The sequence below is a fragment of the Danio aesculapii genome, chromosome 19, assembly GCF_903798145.1.
Source record: "Danio aesculapii chromosome 19, fDanAes4.1, whole genome shotgun sequence".
NCBI classification, from domain to species: Eukaryota; Metazoa; Chordata; class Actinopteri; order Cypriniformes; family Danionidae; genus Danio; species Danio aesculapii.
This window is the reverse complement of record NC_079453.1, coordinates 23,402,379-23,419,711: the sequence shown is the minus strand read 5'-3', so window position 1 is coordinate 23,419,711 and position 17,333 is coordinate 23,402,379. Positions and strand designations below refer to the sequence as shown.

General features: G+C 34.9%; 1 protein-coding gene across 1 annotated transcript in view; it reads left to right on the top strand.

Annotated features, from left to right (window-relative positions):
- Positions 1–17,333, top strand: part of rims2b (regulating synaptic membrane exocytosis 2b) — a 244,016-nt gene that overhangs the window by 146,126 nt on the left and 80,557 nt on the right. Inside the window, exons 17-23 of the mRNA XM_056479213.1 lie at positions 1,240–1,266; positions 3,798–3,866; positions 6,024–6,159; positions 8,431–8,517; positions 11,187–11,282; positions 16,448–16,507; positions 16,694–16,768. Coding sequence (XP_056335188.1) covers positions 1,240–1,266; positions 3,798–3,866; positions 6,024–6,159; positions 8,431–8,517; positions 11,187–11,282; positions 16,448–16,507; positions 16,694–16,768 — 550 coding nt within the window. The remainder of the gene's footprint in view (positions 1–1,239; positions 1,267–3,797; positions 3,867–6,023; positions 6,160–8,430; positions 8,518–11,186; positions 11,283–16,447; positions 16,508–16,693; positions 16,769–17,333) is intronic.

Below are 17,333 nucleotides of genomic sequence, written 5' to 3'. Positions count from 1 at the left end.
ATCATATGCATTTAGAGCCGTAAAAAAGATTTGATCCGTTCATCTCTCGAGTCCTCGGTTTGAATCGTTTGTTCATCATGTGAAAGACAGAAGCCAATCATATGCATTTAGAGCCTTAAAAAAGATTTGATCTGTTCATCTCTCGAGTCCTCGGTTTGAGTCGTTTGTTCATCATGTGAAAGACAGAAGCCAATCATATGCATTTAGAGCCGTAAAAAAGATTTGATCTGTTCATCTCTCGAGTCCTCGGTTTGAATCGTTTGTTCATCATGTGAAAGACAGAAGCCAATCATATGCATTTAGAGCCTTAAAAAAAGATTTGATCTGTTCATCTCTCGAGTCCTCGGGTTTGAGTCATCTCTCTTTACATGCGTAATGAACGAACGACTCAAAAACCAGAAGACTTAAAAGGTGAACTAATCATGGCTCCTTTTGGCTCAGACTGTATGCAGTGGTTTAGCTTATATGGGACTGTCAGTGAGACTTGAACAAACCACTCAAATTTGAAGACGGTCAGAAGAGCTGAACTGACAATCATAGACTAAAGACCAGGTAAACAATAAATTATTATTTTCTCTTTCTTATAGCATTCTAATTATGACTTGTCTGTAGTGTGATCAACGTTTTGTGTAGTTTCAGATGAGTTTGGAAGCAACTCATAACATTTTAATAATATTTTGGGAAATTGAACAAAATGACTCAAAAAGATTCGTTCATCTCAATGATTGAGACTCAAAGGTCAGTCAGTAAGATGATTCGAACCTCCCATCACTAATAAACAGCAGTTAAACTAATTTTATAGTATTTTTTAACATGTATAATGCATAAAAAAAAAAAAAAACAACATCAAAAAAGTTGTCAATCAGCATAGCAAGTGTATTTTTTTGTGGTTTTTACAGCTAAACATCAATGGAAGTGAATGAAACCATAAATCTAGATCCAATAAAATTCCAATGGCTGCACTCTCTTGTATGTGAAATAATAAGGTCAACAGACACGTAAACAGTTTCAATATGAAGCGCATGGCAAGCCATAAATAGAGAACAATTTCTTTTTTTTTATTTACAGAGAACTGTTACACCCCTAACACTTATATTGAATCTTATATATACATGTTTATTTACAACTTTAGACATCACATATTTATGTATGTTTGTTTATGCTGATATGTTTCTCGTTTCCATGTTTTGTTTCCTTCAAAACAATATTACTGTCTGTCCACCACTGACACATTTGCAGACAAGGGCCCGTATTTTTTCAACTCAGGTAACTTTGATTCTCCTGCTCCAGCTAGCATGTGATTGGCCAGCAGTGTGATGACTGTCCTCTACACTCTCCAAAAGTGTTGATCTCCCCTCACTTCACCTCATACTATGATTCCACAACAGCTTGCATGGACTCAATGGCCATCGCTGCTGCTGCTGCTTCATGCCACCAATCCTCATTTTACAGCTTCTCTGCCTTTATTCTTCTGATATTACCCATTTAGACTATAGAACATCAGAAAATAGTTGTTAATCCTTCCTGAGCAGATCTGTGTGTGGACTGCTAATGCTTTCCCCAGCCTCTCACAAACCTTTGTGTGGTTGTTGTTTGCTGTGTTTCAGTATTCTGGGGTTAATCTAAATGATAGCAAACCTGCACCACATCACATATGGTTCACGCTGGTCTTTTTTATTTTATTAGGCTGGACTCTATGTTTGTTCAATCTGTGTGTGTTTCACCACTTTTTTAGTTTAATAAGGTGATAAATGAGAACATTAAAGATTGTGAAAAATTTAAATAGCTTCTCGCCTGAAGCTTTTTGGTTAGTGACGAAAGCATTATGCAGTACATGTAAATTATATTGTACGTCATAAGAAGTGAGTCATATCTGCAAGTTAGACCAGGCTGCTTTATCATGAGTTGTAGTAATGAGAAATCTGAAGCTAAAGCTAAAACTAGAACAAACTTTAATTTAATACTTGAAATCCAATATAAATTAATAAAATATAGGAGCCGTAGACAAAAAAAAAGGGGTTTTCGATTATGAAAATATAGCTAAAGTGTAAAAACTAATGTAATTACAGTAAATATAATTGGAACCTCATATTAGAATGTATCCTGTATGTATATATATAAATATATAAGTATATATATAAATATGTAAGTATATATATATATATATATATATATATATATATATATATATATATATATATATATATATATATATATATATATATATATACACACACAAAGTTGAAGTCAGAATTATTAGCCCCCCCTTTGATTTTTTTTCGTTTTTAAATATTTCCCATATGATGTTTAACAGAGCAAAGAAATTTTTACAGTATGTCTGATAATATTTTTATCTTCTGGAAAAAGTCTTATTTGTTTTATTACGGCTAGAATAAAAGCAGTTTTAAAGTTTTTAAAAACCATTTTATGGTCAAAATTATTACCCCCTTTAAACTTTATTTATTCGATAGTCTACAAAACAAACCATCGTTATTCAATAACTTGCCTAATTACCCTATCCTGCTTAGTTAACCTAATTAACCTAGTTGAGCCTTTAAATGTCACTTTAAGCTGTATAAAAGTGTCTTGAAAATTATTTATTCAAATATTATTTACTGTTGTCAAGGCAAAGAGTAAAGAAATCAGTCATTAGAAATGAGTTATTAAAACTATTATGTTTAGAAATGTGTTGAAAAAAATCTGCTCTCTGTTAAACAGAAATTGGGGGGGGGGCTAATAATTCTGACTTCAACTATATATATATATATATATATATATATATATATATATATATATATATATATATATATATATATATATATATATATATATATATAATCCTATTCTGACTTCAACTATATATATATATATATATATATATATATAATCCTAGCAAAAGTATGATCGTTTAATTATTATTATAAGTATTCTTTTGAAAAGTACAGGTCAGAGTAAGCATATTGCATATTTTTATATTTATTTTAACAATAAAACTAACTTTTTAACTAACTTCAACTGTATATAGATATTTTTAATATGGTTATTTACCTGTTTATGTGTGTGTGTATATTATATATACTTCAGTGTTTATCAATGGATCATTAAATTTATCTGCAAACGCTGAATATGTCAAATATTATTTATTGGACTTGAGGTACTGTATATAAACTAACAATGTTAAAATTTATTACCAAATATAAACTATAACAAATGGAATGCTCATTATTATGGTAGGTTAGTGTAACAAAGGCACTGAAACCTGATGTAAGAGTTGTAATCGGTCACTATTTTGAAACTGACTAATATTAGCATTTTAAAAGGATCAATTTTAGGTCAATATTAGATATCAGATCATCATGTCATTTTAATTGGTTAAGCTTTTAACCCAAAAGTTAAAACTTCTGATTCGTTTTACCCCAGAAGTTGTTTTAATAGTTACATTTAAGTCTTATTTTTATCCCACCGCCCCGCCAAAGTCAAATATTAGCAACATTTAAAATGATCAACCACTATAATACACTTACAGAATATATTAAATTTAAATAAAGATAATTCAATAAACACATAATTATGAAGCACATGGTTCCTCCTTTATAACACTGTACGATAACATGAAACTGGTTAGTGTGTGTGCCTGCTGTGGTAATTGGCTGTAGTTAGATTACTTAAACCTCACGTGAATCGTTGTGTGGATTACAACAGATCCTTACGTTAAGAGAGTCTTTTTCTTCATTATGACTCTCGTGTTCTCTCTCTCTCTCTCTCTCTCTCTCTCTCTCTCTCTCTCTCTCTCTCAGGGTCACAGAGAATCAGTGACAGCGAGTTCTCTGATTACGACTGTGAAGATGGGATTGGTGTGATCTCAGGTACAGCTAAGTCACCTTTCCCTGCTTTAGCACCACCCTGTACTTGAGTGCCCTTGACAGCATTTCAATCAGTTCTTTTCAATTATATTTATAATATTGCTTTTGCTAGGTGCATTTGTTGCAAAACTAGAACATAATATTTTATAATAATAGTATAAAACAGGAGTGAGCACATTTTATATTATAAAGGACGAAAAACCAAATTTGATTCAGGGCTGTGGGCCAAAGATAAACATACCAAACCGTACTACTTTAAATTTGCCATGGGTAGTTTCCTAATTTATTTGCTTATATTTAAAAATAACTTGAAAATGTTGCTTTAAAAAATAATAATTAATTAATTAATGATGCAAAATAATTTTTTACATTTTATTATTAACTTATTATAGTAAAAACATAAACAATCCCATTTATAACACAGTAGAGATCAATGCTGATTATACTAGTCGGGCTACTCCTGCGTTTGCCTTGATTTGCTCAACTTGTGCATTGTCCTATATCTGTCAATTGACAGTATTTATATTTTAAAAGTCTGATTCATGTACAACATTTAATTGAAAATAACATTTTTGTTGCTCCTCAGTTGAACAAAGAAACTAGAGGTTACGTTAAATTTGAAATGACGATCTCTGTCAAAGGCATTTGGCCCAACCAACTTCCCATCATTCTCCATTTCTTTTCAGATGGGATGGTGGGCCAAACCAAAGGTTACCATGGGCCAACTTTTGCCCACAGGCCCTACTTTGGGCACCTCTGGTCTAAAACTTCTCTTTTAGACTTTTAGATTGAATTGTGATTGCATAAAGTAAACCTCTTTGGTAAATAGAAAGAACACCATTTATTTGAAGATAATTATTTTGAAACCGAATTGAAATGTTTTAACTGTCGATTTTGACCAATTTAATGTGTCCTTGATAAATAAAAACATTTGTTATGTTAAGGATACATCCAGGAAGATGTTATCACATTATTCTGCTTTATTCTGCTAAAACAACCACTGGGATGTACTTTATCCTGCTTATTAAATGGCTACTTGCTCCAAATAGCAAAATTTCACTCAAAAGATATTTCTGAGCCATAATAGTTTATTAAATTTTTACCTAAAGGCAAAACTCTCAGAAATGAAAACGGCTGAAAGGAGTTGATAGAGCATAGAGTAACCAACTGTACATATTATTCAGTCTGAAGGAGTCAAAAATTTGTGTCATGAAAGACAAGCATATAAATATGGATGTGAACATATTCACTAATGGTTAAAGTGATTTGAAGTATCTAACTGAGTCTGTGTTATTAGTTTCAGTGGTTGTTACATATATCGGAATAACATACAATACCTTGGAAATGTTGGAACTGACCAATCAGAATCAAGTATTCCAGGCAATAAAATAATAATAAAATAAATAATACTAACCTGCAGAACATGTAAACACATCAAAGTGATTTAATATTTGATTTAATGTGTATTTATCAAAAAGTCAAGGAGGAGTAAGTGAGGGTGAGCAAATGCAAATGTTTGGTTGCTTAAAACACTCAAATGATTTACAGTTTTTAACCATTTTAAAATATACAGTATATAATAATTTTGATCACAAACCGACAATCTATGACAGTCAAATGGGTTCCTATTATCTCTGAAATGAGCAGGTGTCTGATGGTACATGAGCGGACATGGACTTGGTCCGAGTTTACACATGCTGATTGACAAATCAAATTAAAGGATATTGTTAGAGAGAAGATTACTCTGAACTTTAGTTTCCCCCTATAACTCAGCTGAAGGAAAATCCTTATCGTTGTCTCAAACACACTTTATAACAAGTCAATTTATGACGCAGTATCTTCGGGTTGTGTGGTGGATTGTTTTTTTCTTGAGTTTTGTGTTCCTAAATAAATTGTTGATATAATCAAATTATGTTCAGTGCAGTAGACCACATACAGTGACTACACAACTGCATGGACTGTTGTATTATAAATTAATTATTGTAATGTTCCATTTTATCCAACATTTGAGTTATTTAAAAAAAATGAACAATAAACAATAAATGAAAATTAGAACTTGTTACTTTGGCTAATTAAAAATAAAATGTTGATGTACTAAAGTTGGTGAAACTGAAATTAAAACGAAATAGAAAGATTATATATATTTTGTGTTTTCTTCAGATTACCGGCACAATGGCAGGGATTTCCAGAGCTCCACACTGTCTGTACCGGAGCAGGTGATGTCGTCCAATCACTGTTCACGATCAGACATGATCCGCACACGCTCACGCTCACCCAGCGTTCCTCCGCCGCAGAGGTAAACTGCACAGCACACATACATGTATGACTGATTGGTTTTATATTACTATTACTATTACTATTACTATTATATTACTATTACTAAATAATTAAATCCATCTCATATAGATATATATCTATTCCAAAAAATTATAGAAACAAGGCTGCAAAAATATCTAATGCAAAGTGTAAGATATGTTTGCCAAATTTGGTGCTTCATCAGCATATCAGTATTTAAAGTTGCTTGTTAACGTTAATTTTAAACAATGGCTGTAAAATGTATTTACTCATTGCATGATCTCAGCTCAAAATAGGGCAGAATTAAACAAAAATATTTTAAAGTAGCAATGTTTGTCAAATCTCAAGCATAAAGAAAAGCACATATTTACATTTAAATGGTTTTCAACATCAGGAACATATTCCATAATATTTGTTCCTATTTATTGCAACTGTGGTTTGGTAAATAACTTTGCTATTCATTCATTCATTCATTTTCTTTTCGGCTTAGTCCCTTTATTAATCCGGGGTCGCCACAGCAGAATGAACCGCCAACTTATCCAGCACGTTTTACGCAGTGGATGCCCTTCCAGCTGCAACCCATCACTGGGAAACATGCATACACACTCATTCACACTCATACACTACGATCAATTTTAGCATACCCAATTCACCTGTACCACATGTCTTTGGACTTTTTTTTTCGGAAACCGGAGCACCCGGAGGAAACCCACGCGAACACAGGGAGAACATGCAAACTACGCACAGAAACGCCAACTGACCCAGCCCAAACTCAAACCAGCAACCTTCTTGCTGTGAGGCGAACGTGCCTCCCACTGCGCCACTGCGTTACCCTAACTTTGCTATAAATCTTATATATAAAATATTAAACATAAATGATCTTTATACCCTCTGATGATATTTTGTTTTTAAAGGACATATTTAATTTATATAAAGGATGTGTTGTTTTAGATTTGAAATATCAAATCTTTATATAAATTTTTTTTATAAAATAAATAAGGATTTTTTTTCATATTACATCAAACTTTGTAACTTTTTTCAAACTTTACGAATGTATTTTATCTGAAGTAAAAAACATACTTTTTTCATGGTTTATTTCATCATTGTTATAAAACAATATTGGTACATTGAAATAAAGTTCAAATAAAACTAAAATATAAAGGAGAAAAAGAAACTGAGATTAGAACTGTAATTGTCACATGAGCACTCTCCAAAAGAACATATTTATTTAGTTATAAACACTTAATTAGAAAACAGAAACACAGGATGTTGACAATTCAAGACTAAAGCACTGCACTTTTCGCCCCATAGACTTCCATTCATAGGCAAGTGAACACGATAGACCGGCAATGCAAGCTTGTGCGACAAGTTTTGGAGTTCGCTGCATTGCAAAATCCAAGCTTGGTGATCTCTGCAAAATCTGACTGCGTGAGACCAATCAAAGATTAAAACATGACCTCTGTATACAGAAATTTTTATTATGGACAAGTTGCTTGCTTTTTTAAAAATGTCTAATCATCTTGTTTAATCCTGACCCTTTTCACAGCACCATACGACAGAGTTTTGCATGATCAAACTCTAGTGTGACCACAGCATAAGCAAAACTAGTGGAGTATAAATACGCGGGACATGATTAACTTAATTACAAATAAGGATGGAACTGACGAACACTAATAAATGGAGGGAAAACTGAGGAATCACATGACATTACAAAAGCACATGGAAGACACGACAAAGAGAACACAGAAACCTGACAGTAATACAATTTTGTATAATATTATGTAGAAGTACTAAACTGAAATTAAGAATAAATAGAAATATAAAAAAACAGCAACAAAAGCACTTTAAAAATCGATCAATTAATCTAAAATTGTAAAGAAAAATCTATAACTAAAATAAATATAATAGTAAGATAAAAACATTAATAAAAATGAAGATCTTCAAAATTATTATTGTTCAAAATAACAAAATGTATTTAATGAGTGAGTAAATAGTGAATGCATTTTCCAATGCATTGTGTTGTTTGTCTTCTGAATCATTGCAGTGAGTCTATGGTATCTAACTATGTTAGGTCTGACATGTCAATCAGTGCTGCAGTGTAGCCCAGTAACTGCCTAACTCTTAATATCCACAAACAGAAAGAGTAGATCTGATGTTTCTTTAACGAGAAACATGCAGTTTTATTTAGGCAAAAGCATTTTGGCATCTTTGCAAAGCAATATAGTTGTAAGTTGTAATAACAGAACTTTCTTTTTCTCTCCTTCCCCTTCAGTCGAAGTTTAGACCATGGTGTGAGAGGAGGACCATCACATTATGGCCCCCAACATCGCATGTCTGAAGACAGATACTCACCAGACAGGTATACATCCATGTTTTACGGTATCCTGTTACAGATAGTACACCCCCCCCCCCCCTCCCTTGTGTCCATTGTGCCCTTAAATGTTTTCAGATCTAAACCTGATCTAGGGAACATAAATGGGAATGTTGCCTATACATGATTCATCTTTTCATTTAACATCGAAAAAGCACAGTGGAACCCATAGAAATAGAAATAAAGCGTGATCCTCCTCCTTTATCTCTGACATCACTCTTTCTCTATTCATCAATCTCTGCTTCTCTTGCTTTTGTTATCTTTCCATCATCCCATTTTCAATAGCTCCGTTCAACCATATTTCTGTTCTTTACTCCCTGTGGTTGCAGTCATTATCTTACCCTCCCTCCTCGAACCAGACACAGACAGGCATCCATCGACTCCGCTGTCCAGGACCCCAGGTATACTGCTATGCCCTGCCCAATTCCTCCTGCTGCCCAATCACAGCGCTCATCCCACTTGCACCCGCCCACTTCCTCCTCCTGTCAAATCATAGCGCTCGTCTCAGCTTCACCCGCCCACTTCCTCCACTGCTAGATGATATTGAAATGACAGCTTGGCCACACATTGCACTGTTTAAGAAACAGGTTGTTCTTCTCACAATAAATATGCAATGGACACTAGTGAATGCATTCATACATAATAGATCTTGTCTTTGTCTTGTTTTTTACGTGAGAAAACAGTCTGCAAACTGATACTGTGACATGTTAAGTACTTTAAAGGGATTTACGTTGATTTCAGAAACCCTTATTTAATTAAAAATGAAAAAATAATGTTGACATTATGAAACATTTCCCAGCTCATTTGGTTAAAGACTAGGACTTCACTAAGGCTTGATAAGTGGGCTAGATACTATACCAAATACTAGATATTACAGTATAAAATGACATGGTTACAGTAACCCATTGAAAGAGTTTTGGAATTTTGTTCATACCCTAGAGCAGGGGTTTCAGAATGACCTTATAATTCAAGGTATGTAATAAAAACACAAGCGAGAATATATTTAATACAGCAGTACAACAATTAAAGGTGCAGTAGGTGATCTGCCTAAATGCTATCCTTTAGCATAATATTTTAGAAACACAATCCCTCTCCTGCTTTCCAAAGCCACGCCTCCTGAATCACGAACGCGCACATTAAAGGTGACCCGCAAGATCATGTCATTCGCCAGTTGGAAAACTATATAGTACTTTAGAATACTACAATTCTGAATGAAAAACTGCATTAAATCTAGCACGTTTTCAGTTGTGTAGCAAGCAAAACTTGTCATAATGTGCAATATTTCATGCATGCAATGATTGCTGGTCTCTCTCATGCGCTTTGTCTTAAAGTGACTACTGTATGCTTAGTGGTTGGCAGGAATTACACTTAATACTAAGCCATATACATTTTATTTCATACTGAAGATTCATAGTAGCATGGTAAACAATATAGGGAGCACGTAACAGGTTGTCATTGTTCAAAAATGAGCCAATGTGAATATAAAACCAACTTCACCTCAGTAAAGCAGGCTAGGCGAAATAGCGCTATTTATTTATGTTTTGTTGTTAAACTAAATAAAAATCTGCATTATCAATGCTGTAAAAGGTCCCTCATGAAATTGAAAATAGTCACATCAATCTTTCACTGGAAGAATTCATCGGCTGAACAACACTTCCATGTATATAGCCTATTCAGAAAACAGCACAGTCTACATCAGCTTTGCCTGACTAAAATAGTTTTAAAGTAGCATTACCTTTCTAAAAGAAATACTTTAGCCATGGTGTCATCCTTCCTCCAGTGTGCAAAAGTAACTTGATTCAGGATTAGTTTTATGCCTTACCAAGAAAATTAAAAAACGTATAAATTCATGTAGATCGTTTACTTTAATCATTACTATTGGAATGTGAGGAGACTTTCATCAAACAATGTTTCTGAAGACAATCACCTACTGCACCTTTAAATTAAACAAATGTGTTTTCTGGTTTGATTCTGTTTCACCATCTAAAATTGTTCCAAACAAAGCCAGTTCTGTGAAAAAAAGTTTTCTTTTGAGCTATGTTGTAGTATGGTGTGTAAACTAAGGTTTAATGAAAAGGTAATTTGGCCTTCACACAAGAGGACATTTTCTAAAGTGAGTTTTACACCCCTGCCCTAGAGTATTCATGAAGTACAAAGTACTCAGTTCTTTCACTTTTGTTTTGTACTAAGCCTAGATAATTACAGTTTTGTGAAAAAATATATATAATGGGCTTAGAAAAGCTTGCATCACTTGGTATTCATACAAAAAGATGCAAGTGCTTATAAAATTCAGCCTAATATTCCTTCAAAATGCATAGTGTATTGTTATTCACATATAGGAACTTGTTAGTCTGTGATAGCAATGTACTATACACAAATAAACACACATTTTAGTTCTCACCATTGTAAAACCACTACTGCGTTACAGTATTTGTTGCTGCTGGTGTTTGCAGCAACATAAATTACAGTTTTGATAGCTTATCTCTTGTCCCAAGGTTACTTGATTTATTCTTTGTGCTTCTGGTGATGTTCACCTGTGCCTTCTTTCAGAGAGGAAGTGCCAAAAAGATAGCCCAAACCCTTTATTTCCTACCTAACTCCCACTTGTCCCACTCATTTCTAACTGCTGAACTCTCACTTTCTGTTCTGACTCATAGTATGTACCCGCTCTTTCGGGAAGACGCGGTCAAGTTACTGCGCTCCACTAGGATGGCCCGTGCTTACTCAGATGGGGCTTACAATAGCTTGGACAGGTAGTAATCCACTGTAGTTCACTCCCGTTCACATATTAGTATCGTGAGTTGTAGTTTGGACTTAAATAAAAGGGTTCGTTCCCCAAAAAATTTAAATTCTGTTATTAAATACCCATGTCTAACGTCTTTCTAATGAATCCAGATATCTTCATTCATATTCTGAAAACAAATTAAGATATTTTAGATGAAATTTAAGAGCTCTCTGATCAACCATAGACAGCAATGGTCCTGAGATATTCAAAATCCATAATAGGATTACTAAAAAATACAGTGGTAATATCAGTGGTTCAACTGTAATCATACAAATTTCCAAGAACACTTTTATGTGCTAAAATAACTGAGGAAGCATTAGTGAGCAAGGTTGTTTTTATATTTTTTTGGCCCACAAAAGTTTTCTGACTACAGTTGAACCACTTTAGTCACATGACATTCACTCACCGGCCACTTAATTAGGTACACCTTATTAGTAGGTTGGACCCCCTTTTGTCTTCAGAACTGCCTTAATCCTTCGTGGCATAGATTCAACAATGTACTGGAAATATTCCTCAGAGATTTTGGTCCATATTGACATGATAGCATTATGCAGTTGCTGCAGATTTGTCAGCTTCACATCCATGATGTGAATCTCCCATTCCACCACATCCCAAAGGTGGTTTATTGGATTGAGATCTGGTCACTGTGGAGGCCATTAGAGGACAGGGAACTCATTGTCATGTTCAAGAAACCAGTCTGAGATGTTTTGAGCTTTATGACAGGGCGCGTTATCCTGCTGGAAGTAGCCATTAGAAGATGGGTATACTCTAGTCATAAAGGATGGACATGGTCAGCAACAATACTCAGGTAGGCTGTAGGGTTGACACGATGCTCAATTACTACTACTAAGTATTAATGGGCCCAAAGTGTGCCAAGAAAATATCCCCCACACCATTACACCACCACCAGCAGCCTGAACCATTTATTCATGGCAGCATGGATCCATGCTTTCATGTTGTTGACGCCAAATTCTGACCCTACCATCTGAATGTCACAGCAGAAATTGAGACTCATCAGACCAGGCAACATTTTTCCAATCTTCTATTGTCCAATTTTGGTGAGCCTGTGTAAATTATGGCCTTAGTTTCCTGTTCTTACCTGACAGGAGTGACACCCGGTGTGGTCTTTTGCTGCTGTAGCCCATCTGCCTCAAGGTTGGAGGTGTTGTGTGTTCAGAGATGCTCTTCATTTGTGCCCACAGAACTGATGCTGACTGGATATTTTCTCTTTTTCAGACCATTCTCTGTAAACCCTAGAGACGGTTGTGCGTGAAAATCCCAGTAGATCAGCAGTTTCTGAAATACTTAGACCAGCCCATCTGGCACCAACAACCATACCACATTCAAAGTCACTGAAATCACCCCATTCTGATGCTCAGTTTAAACTGCAGAAGATCATCTTGCCCATGTCTACATGCCCAAATGCATTGAGTTGCTGCCATGTGATTGGCTGATTAGAGATTTGCGTTAACGAGAAGTTGGACAAGTGTACCTAATAAAGTGGCCGGTGTGTGTATTTTGACAATCTATTTACTTTCTTTAATGAACTTTGAATGTCTCAGACCATTGCTGTCTATGAAGGATAATAATGAGCTTTCAGATTTCATCTAAAATATATTAATTTGTGTTGATGAACTGAATATGAACAAAAATCTTGGGGATTGGAATGACATGAGTGTGAGTAATTAATAACATCATTCTCATTTTTGGGTGAACTAACCCTTTAGTGGCGCCTCTCAGAATGATTCACATTTACGTCTCCAGATTTACAAAGTGTTAAATCCATATTAGAAGACTGTACAATTGGTGGAAAACTTACTAATGGGTGGAAATGGAGACGATGTTGTCAAATTGGTCAATATCCTTTTTTCCCTAAACAACACCACACTAATTAGCAAACTTGAGTAGTGTTGTTCTTCCACCCACTGTAAAAGCATAGTACAGTCACAGTAATGACAAGGAGTCATTACGTCACCTCTTTAGGTTTACAGTTTAGCATCCAGATTGTGCATTTTCAGGCATTTACATTAGGTATGCCAGTAATCTTATAGTAATATTCCAAATTGATATGTGAGCAATGTGTATGTGTATCTATACTGCATCCTGTTATAATTGTATAATGACTGTTTCTTGGGCTGCCTGTTTTTTTGTTTGTTTGTTTTTTTGATGACCGAGCACTAGTACAGTACTTTCAGTTTCAATTCAGGAAGCGTCACTCTGTGACAGAACTGCCAATCAATAAACTGAATTCATTAGTTCAGGAGGTGATAGTAGGCTCATTGAAGACTCAGACATTGTGGAGTGGATCTAGTCAGCCTTGGTATACAGAAGCTCTAAGGTGTGATAGATTCAAATAACATTTGTGCACCATTCTTATATAAGAGGTGTAGTCACAGTAGTGAAATTTTATTGGCAGAAAGGTAAATTATCAATAATCTAGAAATGTGTAAAATAACTCACGCAGAGGTTAATTTGAAATAAAACTCTTTGCTTGGTCAGAATGGCAGGATCCCAGATTGTGTGGATTCTGAGATTCTCAAGAGGCTTATGCATCCCTGGGAACTGAATCTATTAGCCTTGGTGTTGTTTGTGGCACATGCACACTTACAAATCATTTTTGTTTTAAAAGAGGGTTTTCATAATGATGCAATAGAACATTCTACAAAGAACCTCTCAGTGATTTCTTAAATGAACAATATTTTCTAAGGGGCCGATCACACCGAATGCGCATTTACGTTCCAAAAATGTGAGGCGCACAACACTGACTTTTGTTGACAAGAAAAAAAAAATGCGGTGCGCTTTTTATGTCGCTAGGCAATGACTGAATCAGCTGCTTATTGTGTGCGAGTGTTGCTATTGATCATGCTATAATTTTAATATTTAACAATATTGTGATATTCAAGATTTGTGATTCATACAGCTCCGGATAACTTAAAACAGCAACCACTAGTCTTTCCTTTATCTTCAAAAGTCACCTTAGTCGTCTTGACAACACAAATAATGTTGTCCCCTCAACGGAACCTCCGCCTCTGCTTTTATTTGATTGGAAAATGAAAAAGAAGCGACTGACGTAACTCTTTTTCCGCTCAGAGTTGACATTTCAACTGCTAGTGCACAGCACGCAAAGTCAAAAATGCGAGGTGCAGCACGCGGTTAAAACGCAAGGCGCATAAGGTGCATAAGCAGCACACAAAACACTTGCAGCCATAAGTGAATCATTGAAAAAAGGCACCTCTCAACACCAAAAGCACTTTCGGTGTGATCGGCCCCTTAGTCTACAAAACTTTTTTTCTCTGGTCCAAAAAATTGTTGAAACATTGACATTATAGTATTATAAAGAATCAATTAAAATATATTTCATTTAATAACTTCTCCTTCACACATTTTTGATACAGACATGATTGCCCCCTAAATTATTCAACATCTTGACAAGAGTCTTGAAATACCATTTACTGGGAGATGACAAAATGGCTATAAATACTGTATATAGTACAGTAAATCTAGGTATTTGACTATTCACAGCCATTTATGATGTGCAAAAGAACATGCTAAAAAGCCAGGTAAAATCTCCTTAGCAACTCCCCCCACAAAAAACTAGTGATGTTTAAAGAATATGTTAAAAAGCCACACACAACCCATTTGTAACGTTCTTCCAACCACCCACAAAAAACTGCATTCTCTAAGACAGTCTTGTGACCTTTACTTTAAACCCTCAAGCAAACACCAAGTCATGGGTTTAATTCTCAGGGAATGCATGAACTGATACAAATGTAACATTTTTGTACAAACAAAAACATTTTACTTATTATTTCAGTATCTTGAAAAAACAATAGTGAGTGAGATTCCACACTCTCAGAAATAAAGGTACAAAAGCTGTCACTGGGGCAGTACCTTTTCAAAAGGTGCATCTCTAAGGTTCACTTTTGTACCTTTAAAGTTTATTTTTGCACTTTGCAGTACTATGAGGTACAGATTTGTACTTTGTATGTACTTTTTTCAACATGTACCTTTTTGAGAATCTGTTAGTAACAAAACGGTACGTTACGATATGGGTCAGCACAGGTCACCTTTATCAGGCTTGCGTTTCCACTGCCAAAAGGGTACCAATGGTGTGGTGTATGACAGAAAGTTGCAGTCAGCGTCATTGTCGCTTGAGGAAATGTCACAGTAAAGCTGTATGAGTTGTTCACATATCATATGAGAAGAACTTCTCACAAAACAGATGCTTTATACACACAAATACTTGTGTATAAATGTTCATTACAAACTTTTTCTGAACATGATTAAAACTGCAGATCAATGATGCAAAATAGCCTACTGTAACATCCGCAGTTATATAAAATAAATAAATACATGCAACATATATAAACACATATAGACCCTTACAGTCTCTGATATGTTACCAATTACAAAAGTTCATTATTTCAAATATTGACACGCCGTGAGCATTCGCGAGCTCTCTGTAGACAGTAAAACTGTGGAAACTGTCGCACTTTTAGTCGTCCTCGTAAAACAACAACAGGACATGGCAGATTTTGACTTGTTCGCTTTGTGGCTGTTTATCAAGACGACGACAAGCTTTGTTTGAGCTCGGGTTGACCATGGCTCATTATTATTTGTATGTATAGTATTACGTTGTAATGTCTCTAATGGCTGTGTATTTAAAAATGGCGCTTCCTTTGTTTTCATTCTCCTGGCTTGTGTACGCGCCAGTTACGCTTCTCTGTAAACCAATAGCGTTTAGCTGCTCGTTTAGCTGTGCCTTTTGGTATCCTTTTGTCATGCTAGGTACCAGTTGCAAAGGGTTTCCAAAAAGTGGTACAACACGGCTCGCTTTTTGGTTGACAGTGGACACAGCCATAAATGCGCATCGTACCGTACCGTATCACACATTTGAAATGGGCCATTAAAAAAGGTATCAGTCCCAGTGACAGATTTTGTACCTTTATTTCTGAGAGTGCATGCCATATAATAACCTAACTATCCTGGATTATTTGAGAACAAAATTGATTCATTACAGTGAGCTAACTTGAATCTATAGCATCTTACAGCTGAATTGGAGTTGTTTTGTTGGCAGGTAGAATAATGTTGGCGCATACAGTGGGATTTGATTCTGCATTTATTTGTGTTCAGGAGGATGAGAAGAGATAGACAAATGTCTACCTACAGTGACTCATATGAATCGCCTGAGAGGTAAAATATGAATACATTAGTTGAGACATTCTCTGTTTATACATCCATAATGACATTCAAGTGGACTATTTTACCAGTTACAGACATAAACTCTCACCCCTTGCCTTGATTCAGCTGTTGTTCATTCTAATCATACGTTTCCTTTCTTCATTTCGATCTTCATCACTCTTCATCCTCCATTTAAAGATATTACAATGGGCCCAATCATGTATCTACTCCATGGCCCAATCATGTCATGAATGGAACCGGTGGAGACTACAGGTAAGACGTTTGAAGACATTAACTCCAACAACACTTCATTAATTCATCACACATCAGCTGCCAGGAATAAACTCCCTATTTATGTTCCCTCTTTTTTTATTGTAGCTAGCTCTTAATAATGGATTCAAATCTCAAGCTTATTTGATTTATTTTCACAAAAATCTGACCTGTTAAATGTTTTTGTGCAAATAAATTCTGAATATATTTCTTATTAAGTGTGGATTTAACAAACTGGGGTTGGTTTGTTTAGTAGGACGTGTCCCAGGATAGAAATTGAGCCTTCTACAGATACAGAAAGGTATCATTACATTAAATACACTTTAACAGACTCAGTGCAGACTCTAGTTCAATTTAGATGTTGTTGCTATCCTGTGAAATGTACATTTTTACCGTAATTGTTATGTTCTCTAATAATATGTATCTTTAGCACTGTGGAACTCTGATAAACTTTACTAGCATTACAATATTATTGCAAAAATCATCTTACTGTAGTATGGTAGACAATAGTTGTTTAATTATGTTTAGTTAGAGTTATGAAAACAATTATAATCAATTGTTTTAGTAT